This window comes from Musa acuminata, chromosome BXJ3-10, assembly GCF_036884655.1.
Source record: "Musa acuminata AAA Group cultivar baxijiao chromosome BXJ3-10, Cavendish_Baxijiao_AAA, whole genome shotgun sequence".
In the NCBI taxonomy this organism is placed as follows: domain Eukaryota; kingdom Viridiplantae; phylum Streptophyta; class Magnoliopsida; order Zingiberales; family Musaceae; genus Musa; species Musa acuminata.
In genome coordinates this window covers 19,614,390-19,633,423 of record NC_088358.1, presented here as the reverse complement: position 1 = coordinate 19,633,423, position 19,034 = coordinate 19,614,390, and the positions used below count along the sequence as shown (strand labels likewise).

Here is a 19,034-nt window from a genome sequence, read left to right as displayed (position 1 = left end):
TTAAATGAAAACTTATTTGTTGTATAGAAAAATATAAACCGTAATGAAGTTAGAAAGCTTCGAATGGTGATTAAATGGGTAGAAAAATTCTTAATAATTTAGGACACCAATAAATTAAAAATAGAGCTCCCAAACAAAATTTCCTATGTTGGTCTTAATTTTAATTAATACTATCGCACACAATAACAAAAAACAAAAACAAAAAGAGAAAGGAATTTAAGAACACAACAAATAGAGTTAATGTCAAATAGGCCCTTTTCGGTTTCGAGGCTTTCACGCCCAAATTGGGGTCCATACTCGGACCGGACTTGACCCAAACCCAATCGATTGGGACGGGAATAATACTCCTAGTTTAGGGGCATTTACGTCACATCAGGTAAATTTTGGAAACTAGGGTTTTTCGCCGCGCTACTAAATGACGTGTCAACTGCCGCCTTCCCGGATTAGGGTTTTCCACGGAGAGGCGCAGCACCGGAATCCAGCCGCCTTCCCCGTCGAGGCGCATCAAAGATGGTATCTTTCTCCTTCGATCGTTCTTCCCCGTGCGAATCGTGTCAAATGTCGAGTCGCAACGCAGGTTTTGGTTCTGTATGCGTAGTCAGATGTATAGCGTTCCCATTGCTTCGGTAAAATGCTGGTTTCAGTTCCCATTTTGATACGGTGGGATGAGGTTTTTCTTAGTTGATGGAGCACCGACCGGTGTTAGCAGTTTTGGCCATTGGACTCATTGCATTGATGATAGTGTTATGTTGACTTGTACTGATCAAAATTAGTTCTTGGTTCTTCTGAATCCGTGTTGCTTATCCTTCTCTTGAATGATTGGTTTTGTACACATCGATGCGTTTGCAGCCGAAGCAGATTCACGAGATTAAGGATTTCCTTCTCACCGCGAGAAGGAAGGATGCACGGTCGGTGAGGATAAAGAGGAGAAAGGATGTGGTCAAGTTCAAAGTCCGCTGTGCCAAGTACCTCTACACACTTTGCGTGTTCGACCCCGAGAAGGCAGACAAGCTGAAGCAGTCTCTTCCGCCAGGTTAGATTTGCTATGCTCGTGTGTAATCCTCGTTCGTTTGTTATGAGATCGGCATTGTACTATAAGTGATAAAGGTCTAATTCATGCAAAAAATATGACATTAATTAGGCGATCTCGCATTCAAAGATTATAATTGCCAACATCCTTGTCTGCCATAGCAATGGAGCTCCAGGGTAAAGTCAAGATTCAGTTTCCATGTTCAAGAACATTGCACATGCATCCTGATTTGAGTTTTGTGGTGTCATGATTATTTGCAAGGAACAGTCTGTTGATCTTGATGTTATCAGTAGGCAATATGTGGGCTGCAATTGAGTTAGAAATAGGGTTATACATGCAATGAACTTTAGCTGATTTTGGAACTCTGAGCAACAGCATAAGAACTTTGGACTGAGTTAGAAATAGGGTTATACATGCAATGAACTTTAGCTGATTTTGGAACTCTGAGCAACGGCATAAGAACTTTCGACGGAGTTAGAAATAGGGTTATACATGCAATGAACTTTAGCTGATTTTGGAACTCTGAGCAACTGCATAAGAACTTTGGACGGAGAGCGAACTATTGATGATACCTGGGTTTGATATTTTTTAGGAGTCACTGTTGTAAAACCTCTGTATGTTAAAGGGGAACCCAACACATGAGTCTCCTGTCAATCTGCAATTTGGGGACGATTAATGTGCGGTCTTATCCCCGCATAGAGGAAAGTTGTGTCTGTGCTAAGAGGCATTATGATATCTTCTTTCTTTCCTGTGCTATACATGCCAAATTATGTTATTCATTTATGGCTGACATTAGTCGATTGATAATTAGAAAAAAAGGTATATAATAACGACACAACGAGTTGTGGTGAAAATTTCCAGTGTTTCAGGGAGAAAATGGATTGATATTTGCTGATCATCTTTTTCCATGTTAAGAGTCATTATGATCTCTCTTTTTTTTTTGGGGCTATGTATACCAAACTAAGCCAACTGGTAATGGCGAAACGAATATTGTCCTAACAAGTTCTAACACAATGAATCACAGTGATAATTTCAGTGTTTTAGAAATAATGCTAATGATATTTGCTTATAAACATTTGTTTCCATGCTAAGAGTCATTATGATCTCTATTTTTTTTATGGGGCTATGCATACCAAATTAAGCTAATCGATAATTGCAAAGGGTATATAGTATGAACTTCTAACGCATTGAATCACAGTGGTAGCTTCCACACTGTTTTACGAAGAAACCGAATTGTACAATGTTTGCTGAATTATTTGATTAAAGTGCAAGTCGATAGTGATCTGATTTGTACAATGTTGCAGGTTTAAGCGTCCAGGAAGTCTGAAGACGAAGTTTCAATTTTGCAGTCTGTTGCTTTAGCTTTCAAGCAGACGCAGTTTGTTTCGACATGTAAGGTTTTAATTCGGTGAATCGCTTCTGTTCCAACTTTGAATGGAATTAGTGAGTGTTAGTGCTTCGAAACATAACGAATGATATGATATGTTATGCTCTGATCTTTTTTACTCTTTTACTCTTATATGTTCAGTGAAACAAAGTAGATGTTTGTGATCCTTTAAACTGATCCAGTGTCCCGAATCGGAATCTTGTTTGGATCCACGACATGCAACTCATGTGACAAGGTCCCAACCTAATCGATTTGGGAAGGACCCAAAAACCCGTGGAAGACACATCAACCGATTGCGTGCGGAGCAGAGTTATCCAGAGTTGGTGAAGCTTGGGTATAACAATTGCCACCCACCACCCATAACCCATAAATTCATCGGATTTGGTTCAACCACTGACAGTAACTTGGTAGCAATGACGTCTTCATGTTAGATATGGTGTTAGATGTATAGCTTAGGCTCATCCTTCATCCCGCTCCAGCCACCAGACCACCGATGGAGTTCAGACGGGCAAAGCAGGCCAGCGATGCTGAGCAGCTGCTGCTGCCTCGACCGCCGAGGTCCCGCAACGAGCTGCTGCTGCGGCAAGCCTATCTGCGCAGCTACCAGTTCACCGTCAGGGAGAGCTTCAGCGACCGGCTGCGGAGGAACCTGAGGGAGGCCGGCGGGGTCGGGAAGGCGTTCCTTTCCGAGATCGTCGACCAGGTGTTCGACGTGAGGCTCGGGGTGAGGGTGTTGAGGTACTTCCGGTCGAGGTTGCAACGAGCAGCGATGAGTCCTGTGAGGTGCTTCACGCCCCGGAAAAGCTGCTACTCGGGCCAAGTGGCTTGATTTGTTGCAGGGAATTAGTGATGTGGTAGGCCACCAGTGTTGGTCTTTGTGTGTATGTGCGCGTTTCCATGTTCTACTTTTCAGGTCAATATGGCTAGCGAAATCTATCATTGCATATTCATAATATTTAGTGGATATTTAGACTCATATTATTTTCTCGCATTACTATAGTGGATATTTAGACTCCAAAAACAATAACAAATAAACATTACTCAACTAGAGATATTTGATAAGTCGGGGGTGCTAAGTGGATCTATAATGTGCTCCCATCTAATAAGAAAGATATCAATAATGTTTAGATCAGTCTAACTTAATTTGGATTCATATGCGTAAAAAATTCGATAATGATGAAAGATTTCAACGTTAATTTGGAAGGCTATTATCGACTCTCCTATTTATCTTATAATCGATTTACATAAAAAATCAAGATTTGATAAAATTTTCAACACAGATCATCCCAATGTCTAAGTTAGTAACCCTGTAGGAAGTAATTTTAGCAAACTGTTACTACCCTCATCTTTGGGAGCATGATAAGCTTTGATTAATGGGTTTAACTCACGAAAATATTTTAAATAATAAATATTTATCTTTTGTCTCTCCTGAGTGAACTGTCATATATCGAGCCGTTTTTGATACGGGTAAAAATCCATATAACTGTCACAACCGTCGAAAAGGGGCGATGGCTCGATCTCGATTTCTATCACCCGAACCATTTGGCTTGTACCTGTCTCTCCATTCCTTGCTGGAAACTAGATTCCAGCCGTTCGATCGTGATCGGACGGACGCTATATCGGATCAAGTTGCCAACCACGGGCTTCCACGAACCGGAACGCGGCCCGAGGAGACGACGCCGAGGGAGAGCCCTCTACGGTAATTTCACTGTAACTCACGCGCCGTGCACGTGCTATATAAGGGTTTCGTTGCCGGAGGGTAGAAATCCCTCGTCGCCCCTGACCCGAGAGCAGAGCGCTCTCCCTGTTTCACCGAAATCTCGCCTTCGCCACCCCGCTCCACTCTTCTCCCTCCTCTCGCTGTTGATCTCCGGTCTCCAATGGCAGACTCCTGAGGTTAGGGTTTCTATCCGACCACTTCTTGATGCTTTTTTTTTCCGTCTTCGTTCATTTTTCGATTCGAGACCGGCAAAAAGATCTTTTGATCATCGCAACGGACAAAAGCCGTTGGATTTTATAGTTTTGTAGGGATCGCTGTTTGGTGGGCTACCTCCTGATCGAGGGTTGGTTTTCTTGTTGCTAGGGTTTGGAAATGCGCCCCCCCTTTTGGGTTTTGGCTGGGTTTTGATTGCTCGCGGTGTCACGGGTAGTGCTACGGGGAGTGCTAGCTCCATAGTGGAGGTGGAAGAGCGTTATGGATTCGAAAGGAGATGGCGCAGCGATCACGCCATTGCGGACCAGTGATCGGCTCCGTCAGCGGCCTAAGTATTTTGGCCGGCCTTATTTGTACTACAAGCCTGTGATAAGGAAGAAGATGAAATCTAAGAAGAGGACTGCTGCTTCCCAGATTGCTAAGAAGTTGCTCCGGCCTAGAAACCGCTCTGTTCAGATGCCTCCTTCGGATGTAAGAGATTATGTTTTTGGTAGTTAAGATCTTTCATATTGGAACGTTACATTTCAAATGGACCTAGTTTCCACTTCAATGTTAATGATTGTTTGTGTGGAATTGCGGATAGAAAGTTTTGGTTTTATGACAAACAAAACCTCAAATATGTAGTGTCACCTGGAAACATGGTTTGTCAAACTTCATGTTTTCCTTCTTTATAGTGGTTTATGTTTGTCCGCATGCAGTGGAAAATGATCATAAATGTTAGTGCAAGCACACATCACACACCTCAAAGGGGTGGTGTATGCTGGGTAATCACACATCATAAATGTCAGGGCAAGTACACATCTCATAGAAATTGGTGCATGCATGAAAATGCTTGTCGTTCACATTTTAGTGCATGATTTGAACTTTCTAACTGACCCTAGAAAAGATGAGACTTTTTCACCACAACCCATCAAAACATAAAATTTTCTTTTGGCTTGACCTTCATTAGGAGGATGATGGTCGACATTCGTGTTACATCTTGAAAAGAAAATGTAGTTGCTTGTACTTGATGTTGAATTGCTATATCTGATTTAGAACATGAGCAGTACATATATAATGATAGAAGACATTGCACAAGATTCAGAAACCAAACTTGTAAAATGAACTTTCCCTGTTTGCCAAGACTTCTAAGGCATCTTACAGTAATGGTTTTTGTCAGTCATATGATATAGCCAAATATATACAAACTTTGGCTGTCAAATAATAACTACAAAGTGCCAAAATGCAAGTCCAGCATCTTTAATAAGCAATATTGCAATAGAAGGCCTCTTTGGGAATGAAACAATTTTTATTTATTGAAGTCATGGTTCCTTTGGGAACATCCATACTGTCTATAATTTCTTTGTTGCTGATTCTTTTAAACCAACTTTTGTAACGAGCAACAGGATGATATGTGATAAATGGTCATTATTTTCATGCTTTTCATGTGTAGTTACCAGCTTTTTCTCGGTAACCAATTAAGAACCTAAGAGTGAAACAGGGACCCTATGCAGTTAAAACTCTTGATTTGCTAAAATTTGTGATCTGTTTTAAATACACTGTCAACTTACCGGCAATAACAAGATTGTTCTTTTGGTACACTTCTTAATTTCTCTGCCTTGTGGATTTTCTGGATGCATAGGTTATTACTTTTAACTTAGATTTGCGTAATTGAGGCCAACTTTGTTCGAGTACTTGATGTTTGTTTGAACCTGAGTTCATCTTTCTTTTTGTTGTCTGCATCATAATGCTTGAAATTCTGCTTGCTTCTAGGTTTCGCTATTCTGTTTTCTTAGAGCAGGTGCAGTACATGTCCTGTCTCTCTTAGTGTATGGATAAATTATGTTCTAGTTGAACTGTTCATCTTCCATCTCTTTTCTCAAAGCATGTGCGGTATGGTTCTGCCTCTCTTTAGTTGATAGATATATTCTAGTTTTAATCTTCCTTTCTGGGTAAGCATGGTAGTAGAATGCTGTCTTCGCAAATGGTTCAGTTTTTTGTGCTATGGTGATTGATTTATTTTGTGAATCATTGGGGTTGCCTTTTTTCTTGTGGTTCTTGCTCCTCCAGGTTCAAGGATTTAATTGCTGTAGCTACAATATTAAGTTCTTTAGCTTGAGTCCCTTGAATCATTAATCCTTGATGTTTGGTGGTTATATTTATTGTTATGTCAAACCACAAAAGAGGGAAAAATTTATTGAAATGATTCCCAGAAAATTTTAGATATGTTTTGTGCAGCAGTCTGCTTGCTTTTAACATTAGGTCATACGTATTCTGCTTATAATGGTATTCTTAACTCAACACCTTCTCTTTGTTTGATCAAGCATATTTCTGGTTCTCTGTCTGCTTATTCTTTGTGTAGTCTGTTGCAACAAACTTACGCCGCTCTACGAGAAAAAGAAAGATGTCAATAAACCTGGAAGACTATGAGACAGACACTTCAGGAACAGAAGATGATGATTTAATGGTATGTTTATAACCTTGCTTGTATGCATAATCTTTACACAACTCAGTGATTAGCATGGTGCCACAGGAGTTTAAACTGTGTAATTCTTGTTTTTTATGATTTATTTTGTATTTTGATGCTAGTTCTTTTTCAGACTCCCAGGTATCGTTCTTCAAGAAACAAGGCAGAGAACAATGTTAGCCATGATGAAGTATTGGGTCCGAGGAATAAAAAGATCACAAGTACTAATTCCCTTCCACGCCGTGAGGGTTTACGTCCTAGAAGATTGTTGAGTGGGGGAAGAGCACAACTATATCAAGAATCAGAAGAAGACCAGGAGAGCTCTGAAGAGCAGGCTGCCCAAGATGAGACTGAAAATGGTAATGATGCAGAGGAGGATATTGGAAATGAAGAGGATGGTGATGGGGGAGATGAAGTAGCAGAAGATGGGGATGATGAAGATGGTGAAGAAGAGCAAGAAGGAAGGAGACGATATGACTTACGGAACCGTGCTGAGGTTCGTAGACTATCAAGTGAAAAGGATGGACAACAGAGACCCCGATCCCCTCGTAGAGTACTTCATCATGGAATGGGCTCCAAAAGCAATAGATATCTAAGAAGAGGTGGATCTCGGGTACATAGACGACATCGTTTGTCATTACCCGATGATTCTGATGACTCTCTTCTAGTGGATGAAATGGATCAAGGTCCCTCTATTCCTTGGACACGAAATGGAAGTAGAAGTGGGACACCGTGGCTCTTAGGTGGTCTAGACATGCATGGTGCAACAGCATGGGGACTAAATGTTGCTGCATCTGGATGGGGTTTTCAGGGTGACAATATTGCTTCTCTAACTACAGGTGTTCAAACTGCCGGGCCAAGTTCAAAGGGAGGGGCAGACATTCAGCCATTGCAAGTTGATGAAAGTGTGAGCTTTGAAGATATAGGAGGTCTATCAGAGTATATTGATGCATTAAAGGAAATGGTATTCTTTCCCTTACTGTATCCTGATTTCTTTGCCAAATATCACATAACTCCTCCAAGAGGAGTGTTGCTTTGTGGTCCTCCTGGCACTGGGAAAACATTAATAGCTAGGGCATTAGCATGTGCTGCTTCAAAGGCTGGTCAGAAGGTTAGCTTTTACATGCGTAAGGGAGCTGATGTTCTCAGTAAATGGGTTGGAGAGGCTGAAAGACAGTTAAAACTGCTTTTTGAAGAAGCTCAAAGAAATCAGCCATCAATTATCTTCTTTGATGAGATAGATGGCCTTGCGCCAGTTAGATCTAGCAAACAAGAGCAGATTCACAATTCTATTGTTTCAACGTTACTTGCTTTGATGGATGGACTTGATTCTCGTGGACAGGTGGTCCTGATAGGTGCAACCAATAGAATTGATGCCATTGACGGGGCTTTGCGTCGCCCTGGGCGTTTTGACCGGGAGTTTGTTTTTCCTTTACCTGGTTATGAGGCACGTGCTGAAATATTGAACATTCATACACGCAAATGGAAGGAACCCCCATCAAAAGAACTAAAGATGGAACTTGCAGCTAATTGTGTGGGATATTGTGGAGCGGATCTGAAATCTCTATGCACAGAAGCTGCCATCCGTGCTTTTCGTGAGAAGTACCCTCAGGTGTATACTAGCGATGACAAGTTTGTCATTGATGTTGATTCGATTAGGGTCGAGAAACATCACTTCTTAGAGGCCATGTCTACGATTACTCCTGCTGCTCATAGGGGATCTATTGTGCACTCCAGGCCTCTGTCTTCAGTTGTTGCTCCATGTTTGCAGAGACATCTGCAGAAAATAATGGAACACATATCCGATATTTTTCCTTGCCTTTCAGCTGTAGATGTCAGCAGGCTGTCTGTTCTTTCGTATAGCTCTGCACTTCCTCTTGTTTATAGGCCTCGCCTTCTGATATATGGAGATGAAAATGCTGGATTGGTATGAATCTTATAATTTTCTAATATTTTGACAGTTATGTTTTGATGGGTGCTGTGGTTAAAGCTTTTTTAGCTCGACAGGACCATGTTGGGCCTGCTGTCCTTCATGAATTGGAGAAGTTTCCTGTTCACTCGCTTGGGCTTCCATCTCTTCTATCTGATCCTAGTGCAAAGACACCAGAAGAGGCTTTGGTGCATATATTTGGTGAAGCAAGAAGAACTACTCCTTCTATACTCTACCTACCTCAGTTCCATATTTGGTGGGAGACAGTGAGTGCACAAATTAATAATATAGTTTTGCAAGATGAATTTTTGCTGATTTGCTGAATAGGATTAAGATGCATAACCATGTAACTTGTTCACTTCTACAGGCACATGAACAGCTTAAGGCTGTTTTGATGTCTCTCTTGGAGGAATTGCCTTCCAATCTTCCAATTTTACTTGTAGGAACATCGTCAGTGTCCTTGAGCAAAATGGATGAAGACTCTACTTCCATCTTTGCTCTCCGTAATGTGTATGCTTCCTCATCCTTAGAATAAACCTTTTCTTTTCTACTTATTTTGTGCATTAGTAAGACTTCAGCTGAAATGGTTGGTGTACTCGGATCCTCAAGTATAGAGAGTAAAAACAGAAGGCCTAATGTCTCCATGTCTTCTTTTACCAATAAAATGCAAAGTTGTTGCACTACCTTGCCCATTGATGATTTCAAGCAAGAATAGCAACAGTCAGCTACTTTGGTTTTTCAGCAGGAATATCATGAAATAGAGAAAGAGTTGCTAATAACTGACTAACGTTAAAATAATTTAAGCATTTTAATTTTCTGTCTATTTTAAATTGTCTGTGGTTCATCAACAAGATACAAGCAGCCAAGTTGCCAACAACTTTTACTGGAAGACAATCAGGGAGTTTCCCTATGGAAAGCAAATGAATTTAGGGAAAATTAACAATATTTTGTAGTGCTTGGATAACTCGATATATTAACAACTAAGCATCACCATATTTTGTGGTGCTACATTCACCTTCTAAAAGGAAGTGATTGACAATTTCTTCTGGGATGTGATGGAATTCACTTGCATGATCTGAAGTATAGCCAGTGATTTAAATAGGCGCTCGGGCGAGGTGAGGTGAGGCCCGAGCGCCTCGTGTGTGGACTAGGTGGCATGCTTCAATGAGGTGTCGCTTGGGCGCTTGCTCGAACCTACGCGTCAGGTGCTTTGAGCGAGCACCCGATTTAAATAAGCGAACCGAACCAGACTTTTAAGTCTGGTTCGATTCAATAACGCAGTTTCTTACCTCACCCTTCATGCCTGCGCGACCTCAAGCCAACCCTAGCAATGCTTCTGCCTCCACCCCTGATGCTTTCTGTCGTTGCCTCCGCCACAAACGTAGTGGACCGAGCCTTCCTCTGTCGTCGATGAACGAGTCTGACGACCTAGCAAGAGGCCATAGCTTCCTTCCATTGTCGCTCCGTGTGCAGTTCCTTCCACTATCGACGGAGAGGACTGCAGGTTCCTTCGCCATTGACGGACGCCCTCTGGAGCTTCCGCCGCTGCTGCTGCTGCGGTCTGCATCTTCTGTCGTTGCCGCTGCTGCTGTTTGCAGCTTCCGTCGCTGTCGCTGCTGTCGTCCACAACTTCCGTCGCTACCGCTGCTGCTGTCCGCAGTTTCCATCATTGTTGCTGTTGCTGTCCGCATCTTCCATCGCCGCCGCCGCCGCCGTCCGCAGCTTCCGCTGTTGCTGTTCGCTGCGCTGCCATAGCTGTCATAAACTAATCCTCCGCCGTTGCTACTGCCAGCTTCTCGTTGTAACCTTCTCATCGCTGTCGTTGCCAATTTCCGTTGGTTTCCACGGTCAATGACCCTTTTATCCCCCCATGTTATTGTTAACAGTTGTTTTCTCCCCCTTTAACTATAATATACCGTTAATAGTATATATTTAATTTAATATCATATTTTTATTTAAATAATTATATTTTTTTTAATTATATTATATTTTTTATATTTTAATATTTCAGAGCGTCTCGGTCATCTTAGGACCTTGGCACCTTTTGATGCCTAACGCTTTTTAAATCATTGAGTATAACATATTAATGTAGATGAAAGGCCTTATAATATGTTTGAGATAAATATTGTGAAACTATATATGAAATATCTGGATACATTTTTCCAGTATTTATGGCCTTTGGTGACCTTGTTTTGCTCTAGACACTAATGGTAAGACGGCAAATTCTTGTCTTATTGATTGTTGCCTGAAGTATATTCATTGAATGAAGAATTTTTAACTTGTTGAGGCCTGGTTGATTCTTTTTTTTTTTTCCTACATTTTAAATATTGTCAAGATCTTGAGGGTCTCATTAACTGTATATGGTGTTTGGTTCGATTGGATCATGGATTAGTTTGAGGATCTTGAGAATCTTCTTGATCTAAAAGATTTAAAGTTCCAGAGTATTATAAACAGAGACATGCCATTTAATGATTAGATGACTGTAGAATGAAAAATGTTCATGTAAGCCATAATTTTTTCAACCAGTTAGTTCCTTATATGTTCATACAGGTAGCAGTGTTTGGTAGGTGTGGTGCAATTGAGGTTCTTTTTTCTTCCTTCTGTCTATGTAGCAGTGATTGCAAAAGGCGCTTGGGCGCTCGCCTAGGCGCTCGGGCGAGGCGAGGCGAGGCCCGAGCGCCTCGCTAATGTCCCAAGCGGCGCGCTTCAAACAGGCGCCGCCTGGGCGCTCGCCCGAGCCCAGGCGCTGGGCGCTTCGGGCGAGCGCCTGGGTAAACCAAGGCGACCGAACCAGAATTTTAGGTCTGGTTCGGTCCTGGTTCGGTTGTTAGTTGGTTCAATCGAACCAACTAAACCGATATAACCCCAACCCTAACCCTAACCCTAACCCAACACTAACCTGCTGCCGCTGCCGCTCTCGATCCCGATCCCGATCCCGATCGCGATCTCGTCGCTCGCTGCCGCTGCTCGCCGCTGTCGCTGCTCGCGCCTCCCGTGAGCCCTCTCGCGAGCCTTCCCGCTGCTTGCGCCTCCCGCGAGCCTTCCCGTTGCTCGCGCCTCCCGCGAGCCCTCCCGCTGCTCGCGTCTCTTGCGAGCCCTCCCGCGAGCCTTCCCGCTGCTCGCGCCTCCCTCGAGCCCTCCCGCTGCTCACGCCTCCCGCGAGCCCTCTCGCTGCTCGCGTCTCCCGCGAGCCCTCTCGCCTCCTGCGAGCCCTCCTGCGAGCCTTCCCGCTGCTCGCGCCTCCCTCGAGGCCTCTCGCTGCTCGCGCCTTCCGCTCCCTTTCTCTTTCCCGCTGCCGTTGCCGCCGCTCGCCGCTGCTGCTACTGCTGCTGCTGCCGCCGCTCGCCGCTGCCACCGCTCGCCGCTGCTGCTGCTGCTTCCGCCGCTCGCCGCTGCTGCTGCCGCCGCTCGCCGCTGTTGCTGCCGCCGCTCGCCGTTGCTGCTGCCGCCGCCGCTCGTCGCTGCTCCCTCGTTTCTCCATCAGGCTTAGTATACTCTTAATATTAAGTTTATTTGAATTTTGAAATGATTAATTTTCTTAATTTAATAGCATATTTTTATTTAAAATTTTAAATAATTATATTATATATTTTTATAATTTAGCGTCTCGCTTCGCTCGGGCGAGCGCCTGGGCGAGCACCTAGCGCCTCGGGCGTTTGTAGACCTTGGCGCCTTTTGGCGCCTAGCGCTTTTTAAATCATTGCTCTGTAGGGAGGAGATGCCAGTCTTGTTTGTGGTTGTTAGTTGTGAAGCCGTAAGGTGACAATGGTTGTCCTGGAGGCAACATAACTGGGAGGTTGGTCACAGCAATGGGTGACATAAAGGGAAAATGTGGGCAATTTTGTGGTTAGGGAAAAATGGTTGTCAAGTTTTAGCTATTGATGACATCATGACATGAGGGGTTTTGTATGTTACTGGCACTATAAGATTGTTATGCTCCCTATAATATTGGTCCAAGCATATGCAAAATAGTTAGCAGCTGCACAACAGCAGTTGACGATGAAAAAATCATGCTTTTCTTGACCAGCAAAAACAATTCATTTTGCTTCATGAGATGATGAACCCCCAATCCTTAATAGTTAGAAATTAAATTATCCAAACTTTTCCAAGATAAAAGAATTTTGAAATTAAATAAATTTGCTTTATTTTGCTGGCCTCTTTATGTTGCTTAATGTTTGCTTTTAATTATCTAAATTAGGATTTCTGGCTATTAACTCAATTGAATATAGAGTCTTGATATTTTGTTAACACCCAACTAAAAAGAAATTTTGCCATCTCTTCATACACTGCTAGATCACCTTTAGTCTACATAAAACTTTTTTGGAGCTAGTTTGATTGATTTTGCTTCACAATGAAATAATGAATTGCAGTTTGTATTAGTTTACCTTCTCGAAAGAACTGCAGAAAGTTGGAAGTTTGATTAGTTCCTGGTTTACATTTCTTATTAACAGTGTTTGGATTGGGTAAACAACAGTAAAATTTGAAAAAAATATTGAAAAAAATGAAGTTTTAGTGGAATCATCCTGTATTACCTGTCTCGTGAAAACTGCCATGACTTCCAAAACTGGGGCTCTGAGTGAATTTCAGATCTGGAGCAGTTGATCCCAATCTGGCTAAAAACACAACATCTTTCAAACATGTCTAAAAACCTATCTGAAGCTTCTTGACTTTGTTTTAGTTATTTTGTTTGTACACTGATCTTAAATAAATAAGTTACTGTCTGGAGACACTCTTTTTATTTGCTCATAATCACATAAGAAAATAAATAGGCAGAGATAAATTATAAGTGAAATATGGCAATCCTTAATGATTGATTTTTCTTTTATTATTCTTAATTCTATTTTGTTTCATTGGATTCAATGTATTTAACTAAAATTTTTTTTGCTCAATTGCAGAGTTTATCCTATGAATGTGGATTTTGTTATTTGTGCAAACAGGACTCATTGAATTAAAAATGGATTTTAACATGATGCAATATGTTATCGGAACAAAATCTGAGGACTTTTTCCTGAGATTGTGCATATGTTCCTTGTCCAGAAAAAAAAAATCTGTGTGGATTTGTCAACTAATTGAGAAGTTTCTTTTATTAGGTATCAAGTGGATAAACCGACTGCAGATGACAGGTCACAATTTTTGGGGAAACTGGTCGAAGCTGTCTTATCTATGCAAGTTGATGAGTCAACGAATAAATTGGAAGAAATGACATCTCTTCCTGAACTCCCCAAGGCCCCAAAGGAAGTTAGTGGTCCAAAAGCTTCAGAACTCAAGGCAAAAGCAGAGGCTGAGCAACATGCCCTTCGTCGGCTGCGGATGTGTCTCCGGGATGTTTGCAATAGGTTTGTCTCTTAATTTCCTATTATGAAGTACTTGGTAATTTTTGTCTTTGGGACAAGCATTGCACTATCATGGAAAAAGACCTATAGAGTGATTTTGACATTTTTAAGCTGCAGGGTACACTAAAACCATTTAATAATTTCACAAAACAGGTACATGGTTTACTAAGCCTGATCAGGTGCCTAGGCACGTGGGAATGGTCTAATAATCAGCACCACTGCATGTTGTATCCAATTTCCATCAATACTTTAAATTAGTTACATAACCTGATGAAATGCTGTGCATATCGGATATAATAGACAAGGATTTAGTTACTGCTATTTTTGGTCCATAATTTTTCACTTTACATCAAGTTATATAATGCAAGGAATGACCTGTGTCTGGGAACTATTAGGCAAAGGCTTAATTATTGCTGTTCGGTGGCATGTAGTCATTGACCATGATGTGGCCTCGTACCATGTTGATGCCAATCCCATGCAAGTAACCAGCCCATTGTTAATAAATGAGCATGAGCTGGATACAGCTTCATTCTTATTGCAGGCATATTACTGGCAGTGCATGACTTTTTACATGGCCTTGCATTAATGAAATCGTTATGTGCCTGCAGGCTTCTCTATGATAAGCGATTCAGTGTGTTTCATTATCCAGTCTTGGATGAGGATGCACCTGACTATCGTTCTATCATTCATAATCCCATGGATGTGGCCACTTTGTTACAGCATGTTGATTGTGGGCAATATCTCACTCTTGCAGCATTCTTACGAGATATTGACCTTATTGTGGCTAATGCTAAGGTATCCACTTTTAGAATGGATTTTTTTTCCTTTATTAACTTGATTTTTTTTTCCACTTAGTATATTATCTGGATTTGAAATTCAGAAAGAATGATATCTGATTCTGAACTTTCCCATGGGATATCTACTTGCATTAATGTTTTCCACGTTTCCAATTGTGAATGAGTTAGGAGCTTGATAAATTTGCATTCAGTTTTGATGCTTACTATTTGTATAGGCATATAATGGAGATGACTACAATGGAGCCAGAATTGTTAGCAGAGCTTATGAGCTTCGAGATGTGGTATTTTGCTATTATTCGTATTAATTGTGCTAAGCAATCAGATATCTCATTGATATTGTTAATTTTCTTGCTAAATTATTCTTCTCCTGTTTAGGTGCAAGGTATGTTGTCACAGATGGACCCAGCTCTAGTCTCATTTTGTGACAAAATTGCAGTGCAAGGTGGTCCGCTGCACTTGGCAGATGACATGGAAGAGTTGAATATTCCAGCAGCACCTGTTGTTCAACTTGCTTCTGTTACTAGAACAAGTGCCCGACTTCGGAATGTTCAGCCAGATGTAAATCTGGCACAAAGTTATGAAGCATTGAGGCGGCCAAAGAAAAATGCCGACCACGACCCAGGTATCTGGATCGTGTTATTTGTTCTTGATGAATTAGAACTATATCCTCTAGAAAATGATTATTATTTTATTGATTTCTTGTTCCATTGTGCTCGTATTTCATACTTGGATGAGAAGATGCTTTATTAGTGGAAAATAATATATCGTTGGCATTTCTTGCACCATGTAGTTCTGAGGATCGAGGAGGTTATATGGGGTTGAAGCTTTGGTCTAAACAAAAGGGTTCTGACATTTAAGATCAGAATCGTTGGGGGGGGGGGGGGGGGGGGGGGGGGGGGGGGGGGGGGTGGGATGAGGGATTCTTCACTTATGTTTTACGGAGCTGAAAATTTGTTAATTTTCTGTTCTCTTCTCAATCTATGTTGAGCTCATATATGCTTGAATTTCTCAAGGTCTCTTTCATTGTCAACATATCAGGCCTGGGCATCATGTTGGTTGGACTAGATTAAGGCAGGGCCGATCGACCACAATATTTATGATCACTAGCTAAACCCAGGTTAGCTGAAGTGAGGATTCGAGTCAAGGGGTTGGGAGAGGCAGAGGTAGGAGGGCAAAGAGGAGATCAGCTAGAGGTAAACAGAGAGGGTGTGAGCTCTGTAAAGAGATTATAGTGGTTCAGAATTAAGAGAGTAAACTGGGGAGGGAGTTTTGTAAAGAGTGATAGAGTCGGACCAATTCAATTTTCTCACATCTCAAGCTATGAAGAAACAACAAGAAATGACAATGGGAGAATAAATGTTTGACTTCCTGGTTGAGGACATAGTTGATAAGTTTTATCGGTGAGCCTTCTTTAATAGCACGTGTTTTAAGTAAGGTTTCTGAGATATTCTCGCACCTCATCCCCGCTTTCTAGTCCTCTCTATTTTTTTCCCTCTATCTCGCTCCACTATTCCACCCTCTTTCCTACTTCCTTTTTTGTTGACCTATCTCCATCTCCTCGCTAGTCCTTTTACCTCTGCACTACTCTTCAACATCGTATATGCTCTCTTCATCATTTCCATGATACCATTATACTATATATTCTATATTATTTAACATTAGTGTGTGACCCATGCCATGTCATGTAGTTGTGGGCCTTAAGTGGGTCAGACTATGTCAACTTGTGGGCCTCCGAACACTCCAGCCTGTGGATCATGCTGGCACAAAGTTTACATCTACCTCTGGGACCCTGCTAAGCATATCAAACAAAGCCAACACAAGCCATTGTACCTCCATTTTCAGGGCCATGCCATGACAGCTTGTGGGCCTTCGACAACACTAGCTAGTTTACCACTACTAATTCCTCATCTCCTTCACCACCCTAGGGGGTTTAGTGCACTTGTTCGTTATAATAGCTTGTTTCATTCATTAACATAACTCTTGTATTGTTTCCAATAAGTTACGAATTTGTGATTGGTTTGGTTTGTAAGATACTTATATGGAAGTCTGCCAATAAGTTCATTATAAATCTTGATCAACTTCCAGTTCTGTACTTATAAGAGTACAGAACCTATTTGCCTTTTGTATTCTTGACAACTGTGTCCTGCTGCTCCCCCCTTGGCGGCAACTGGTATCAACGTTCAGAATGATGAGGAATTTATTTAGCTATATTAAATGTTATTCACTTCTCAAGTTATTCTGCTTCCTTTTAACATAAATGAAGGACGATTGAGCATGAAATTATAGTTCATCGTATGGTATTGACACTGCAATTTGTGCTTCTTGTATTGGCAGGCTCTGGCAGGGATGAAAGAGCTCCTGTCGAACCTGATTCCACGACGGTCAGTTCTTATCCAGGACTCCAAGATCCTCCCGATACAAATGGTCCATCGGGAGGACCAGAAGACCACTCCAACACTGGACTACCAGAATCATCGGAAGTAGCCTCCAGTCCACCGGCAAATGAAAACATCGTTGATGCAGTGATGACTGATACCGACATCTCCAAGCAAAAAGACTCTGTGAAGCAACATTTCATGGAGCGAACTGGGGGTTACGGCGTGCCACAGCTTGAGCGGCTCTATGCCCGAGTAATTAAAGGCGTGATGGCGATCGGAAGTGAACGTAGAGAAGAAGATCGTAGGCTATTGGTTTTAGGGCATCTCTTGAAATTTGTCGAGGATGATGAAATTTTTTGAAGTAATAAGCTCCTTTGTTTTTAGCCCTTGTACATCGAGTTATTCATCAATATTTTTGACCGCTTTTCTTCTTTTACAATATGTTTGAAGTGTGCAGAATGAGCATACGGAGATGTTCCTAAATCCCATGAAATCTTCAACGCCGACTCGATGCCTGGCTGACCAAATCCCGAAGCAATTCTCAAGGTCTCTTTCATTGTCAACATATCAGGCCTGGGCATCATGTTGGTTGGACTAGATTAAGGCAGGGCCGATCGACCACAATATTTATGATCACTAGCTAAACCCAGGTTAGCTGAAGTGAGGATTCGAGTCAAGGGGTTGGGAGAGGCAGAGGTAGGAGGGCAAAGAGGAGATCAGCTAGAGGTAAACAGAGAGGGTGTGAGCTCTGTAAAGAGATTATAGTGGTTCAGAATTAAGAGAGTAAACTGGGGAGGGAGTTTTGTAAAGAGTGATAGAGTCGGACCAATTCAATTTTCTCACATCTCAAGCTATGAAGAAACAACAAGAAATGACAATGGGAGAATAAATGTTTGACTTCCTGGTTGAGGACATAGTTGATAAGTTTTATCGGTGAGCCTTCTTTAATAGCACGTGTTTTAAGTAAGGTTTCTGAGATATTCTCGCACCTCATCCCCGCTTTCTAGTCCTCTCTATTTTTTTCCCTCTATCTCGCTCCACTATTCCACCCTCTTTCCTACTTCCTTTTTTGTTGACCTATCTCCATCTCCTCGCTAGTCCTTTTACCTCTGCACTACTCTTCAACATCGTATATGCTCTCTTCATCATTTCCATGATACCATTATACTATATATTCTATATTATTTAACATTAGTGTGTGACCCATGCCATGTCATGTAGTTGTGGGCCTTAAGTGGGTCAGACTATGTCAACTTGTGGGCCTCCGAACACTCCAGCCTGTGGATCATGCTGGCACAAAGTTTACATCTACCTCTGGGACCCTGCTAAGCATATCAAACAAAGCCAACACAAGCCATTGTACCTCCATTTTCAGGGCCATGCCATGACAGCTTGTGGGCCTTCGACAACACTAGCTAGTTTACCACTACTAATTCCTCATCTCCTTCACCACCCTAGGGGGTTTAGTGCACTTGTTCGTTATAATAGCTTGTTTCATTCATTAACATAACTCTTGTATTGTTTCCAATAAGTTACGAATTTGTGATTGGTTTGGTTTGTAAGATACTTATATGGAAGTCTGCCAATAAGTTCATTATAAATCTTGATCAACTTCCAGTTCTGTACTTATAAGAGTACAGAACCTATTTGCCTTTTGTATTCTTGACAACTGTGTCCTGCTGCTCCCCCCTTGGCGGCAACTGGTATCAACGTTCAGAATGATGAGGAATTTATTTAGCTATATTAAATGTTATTCACTTCTCAAGTTATTCTGCTTCCTTTTAACATAAATGAAGGACG

General features: G+C 41.8%; 2 protein-coding genes across 4 annotated transcripts; both read left to right on the top strand.

The window, feature by feature from the left end:
* The first annotated feature begins 429 nt into the window (after positions 1-429).
* LOC103999960 (large ribosomal subunit protein eL38z/eL38y) lies at positions 430-3,372 on the top strand. Of its 3 annotated transcripts, none has more exons than XR_010501802.1 (4): positions 430-513; positions 850-1,033; positions 2,335-2,422; positions 2,600-3,372. XR_010501802.1 is itself a non-coding variant. In XM_009421867.3 (3 exons), exons 1-3 carry the CDS (start codon positions 511-513, stop codon positions 2,355-2,357), a joined length of 210 nt encoding a protein of 69 aa, XP_009420142.1. In that variant the 5' UTR covers positions 430-510; the 3' UTR covers positions 2,358-2,543. The 3 variants fall into 3 exon arrangements, 1 of the variants encoding a protein (XP_009420142.1); XR_010501801.1 differs by having other exon boundaries at positions 2,559-3,372; XM_009421867.3 differs by lacking the exon at positions 2,600-3,372 and having other exon boundaries at positions 2,335-2,543.
* An 813-nt stretch (positions 3,373-4,185) lies between these two features.
* On the top strand, positions 4,186-17,626 carry LOC135651578 (ATPase family AAA domain-containing protein At1g05910-like). Its single transcript, XM_065171767.1, has 11 exons — positions 4,186-4,313; positions 4,501-4,821; positions 6,692-6,796; positions 6,930-8,723; positions 8,804-8,992; positions 9,094-9,236; positions 13,817-14,062; positions 14,668-14,854; positions 15,072-15,137; positions 15,232-15,478; positions 17,191-17,626. The coding sequence occupies exons 2-11, from the start codon at positions 4,612-4,614 to the stop codon at positions 17,592-17,594; spliced, it is 3,591 nt and encodes a 1,196-aa protein (XP_065027839.1). The 5' UTR covers positions 4,186-4,313; positions 4,501-4,611; the 3' UTR covers positions 17,595-17,626.
* Positions 17,627-19,034: the final 1,408 nt, after the last annotated feature.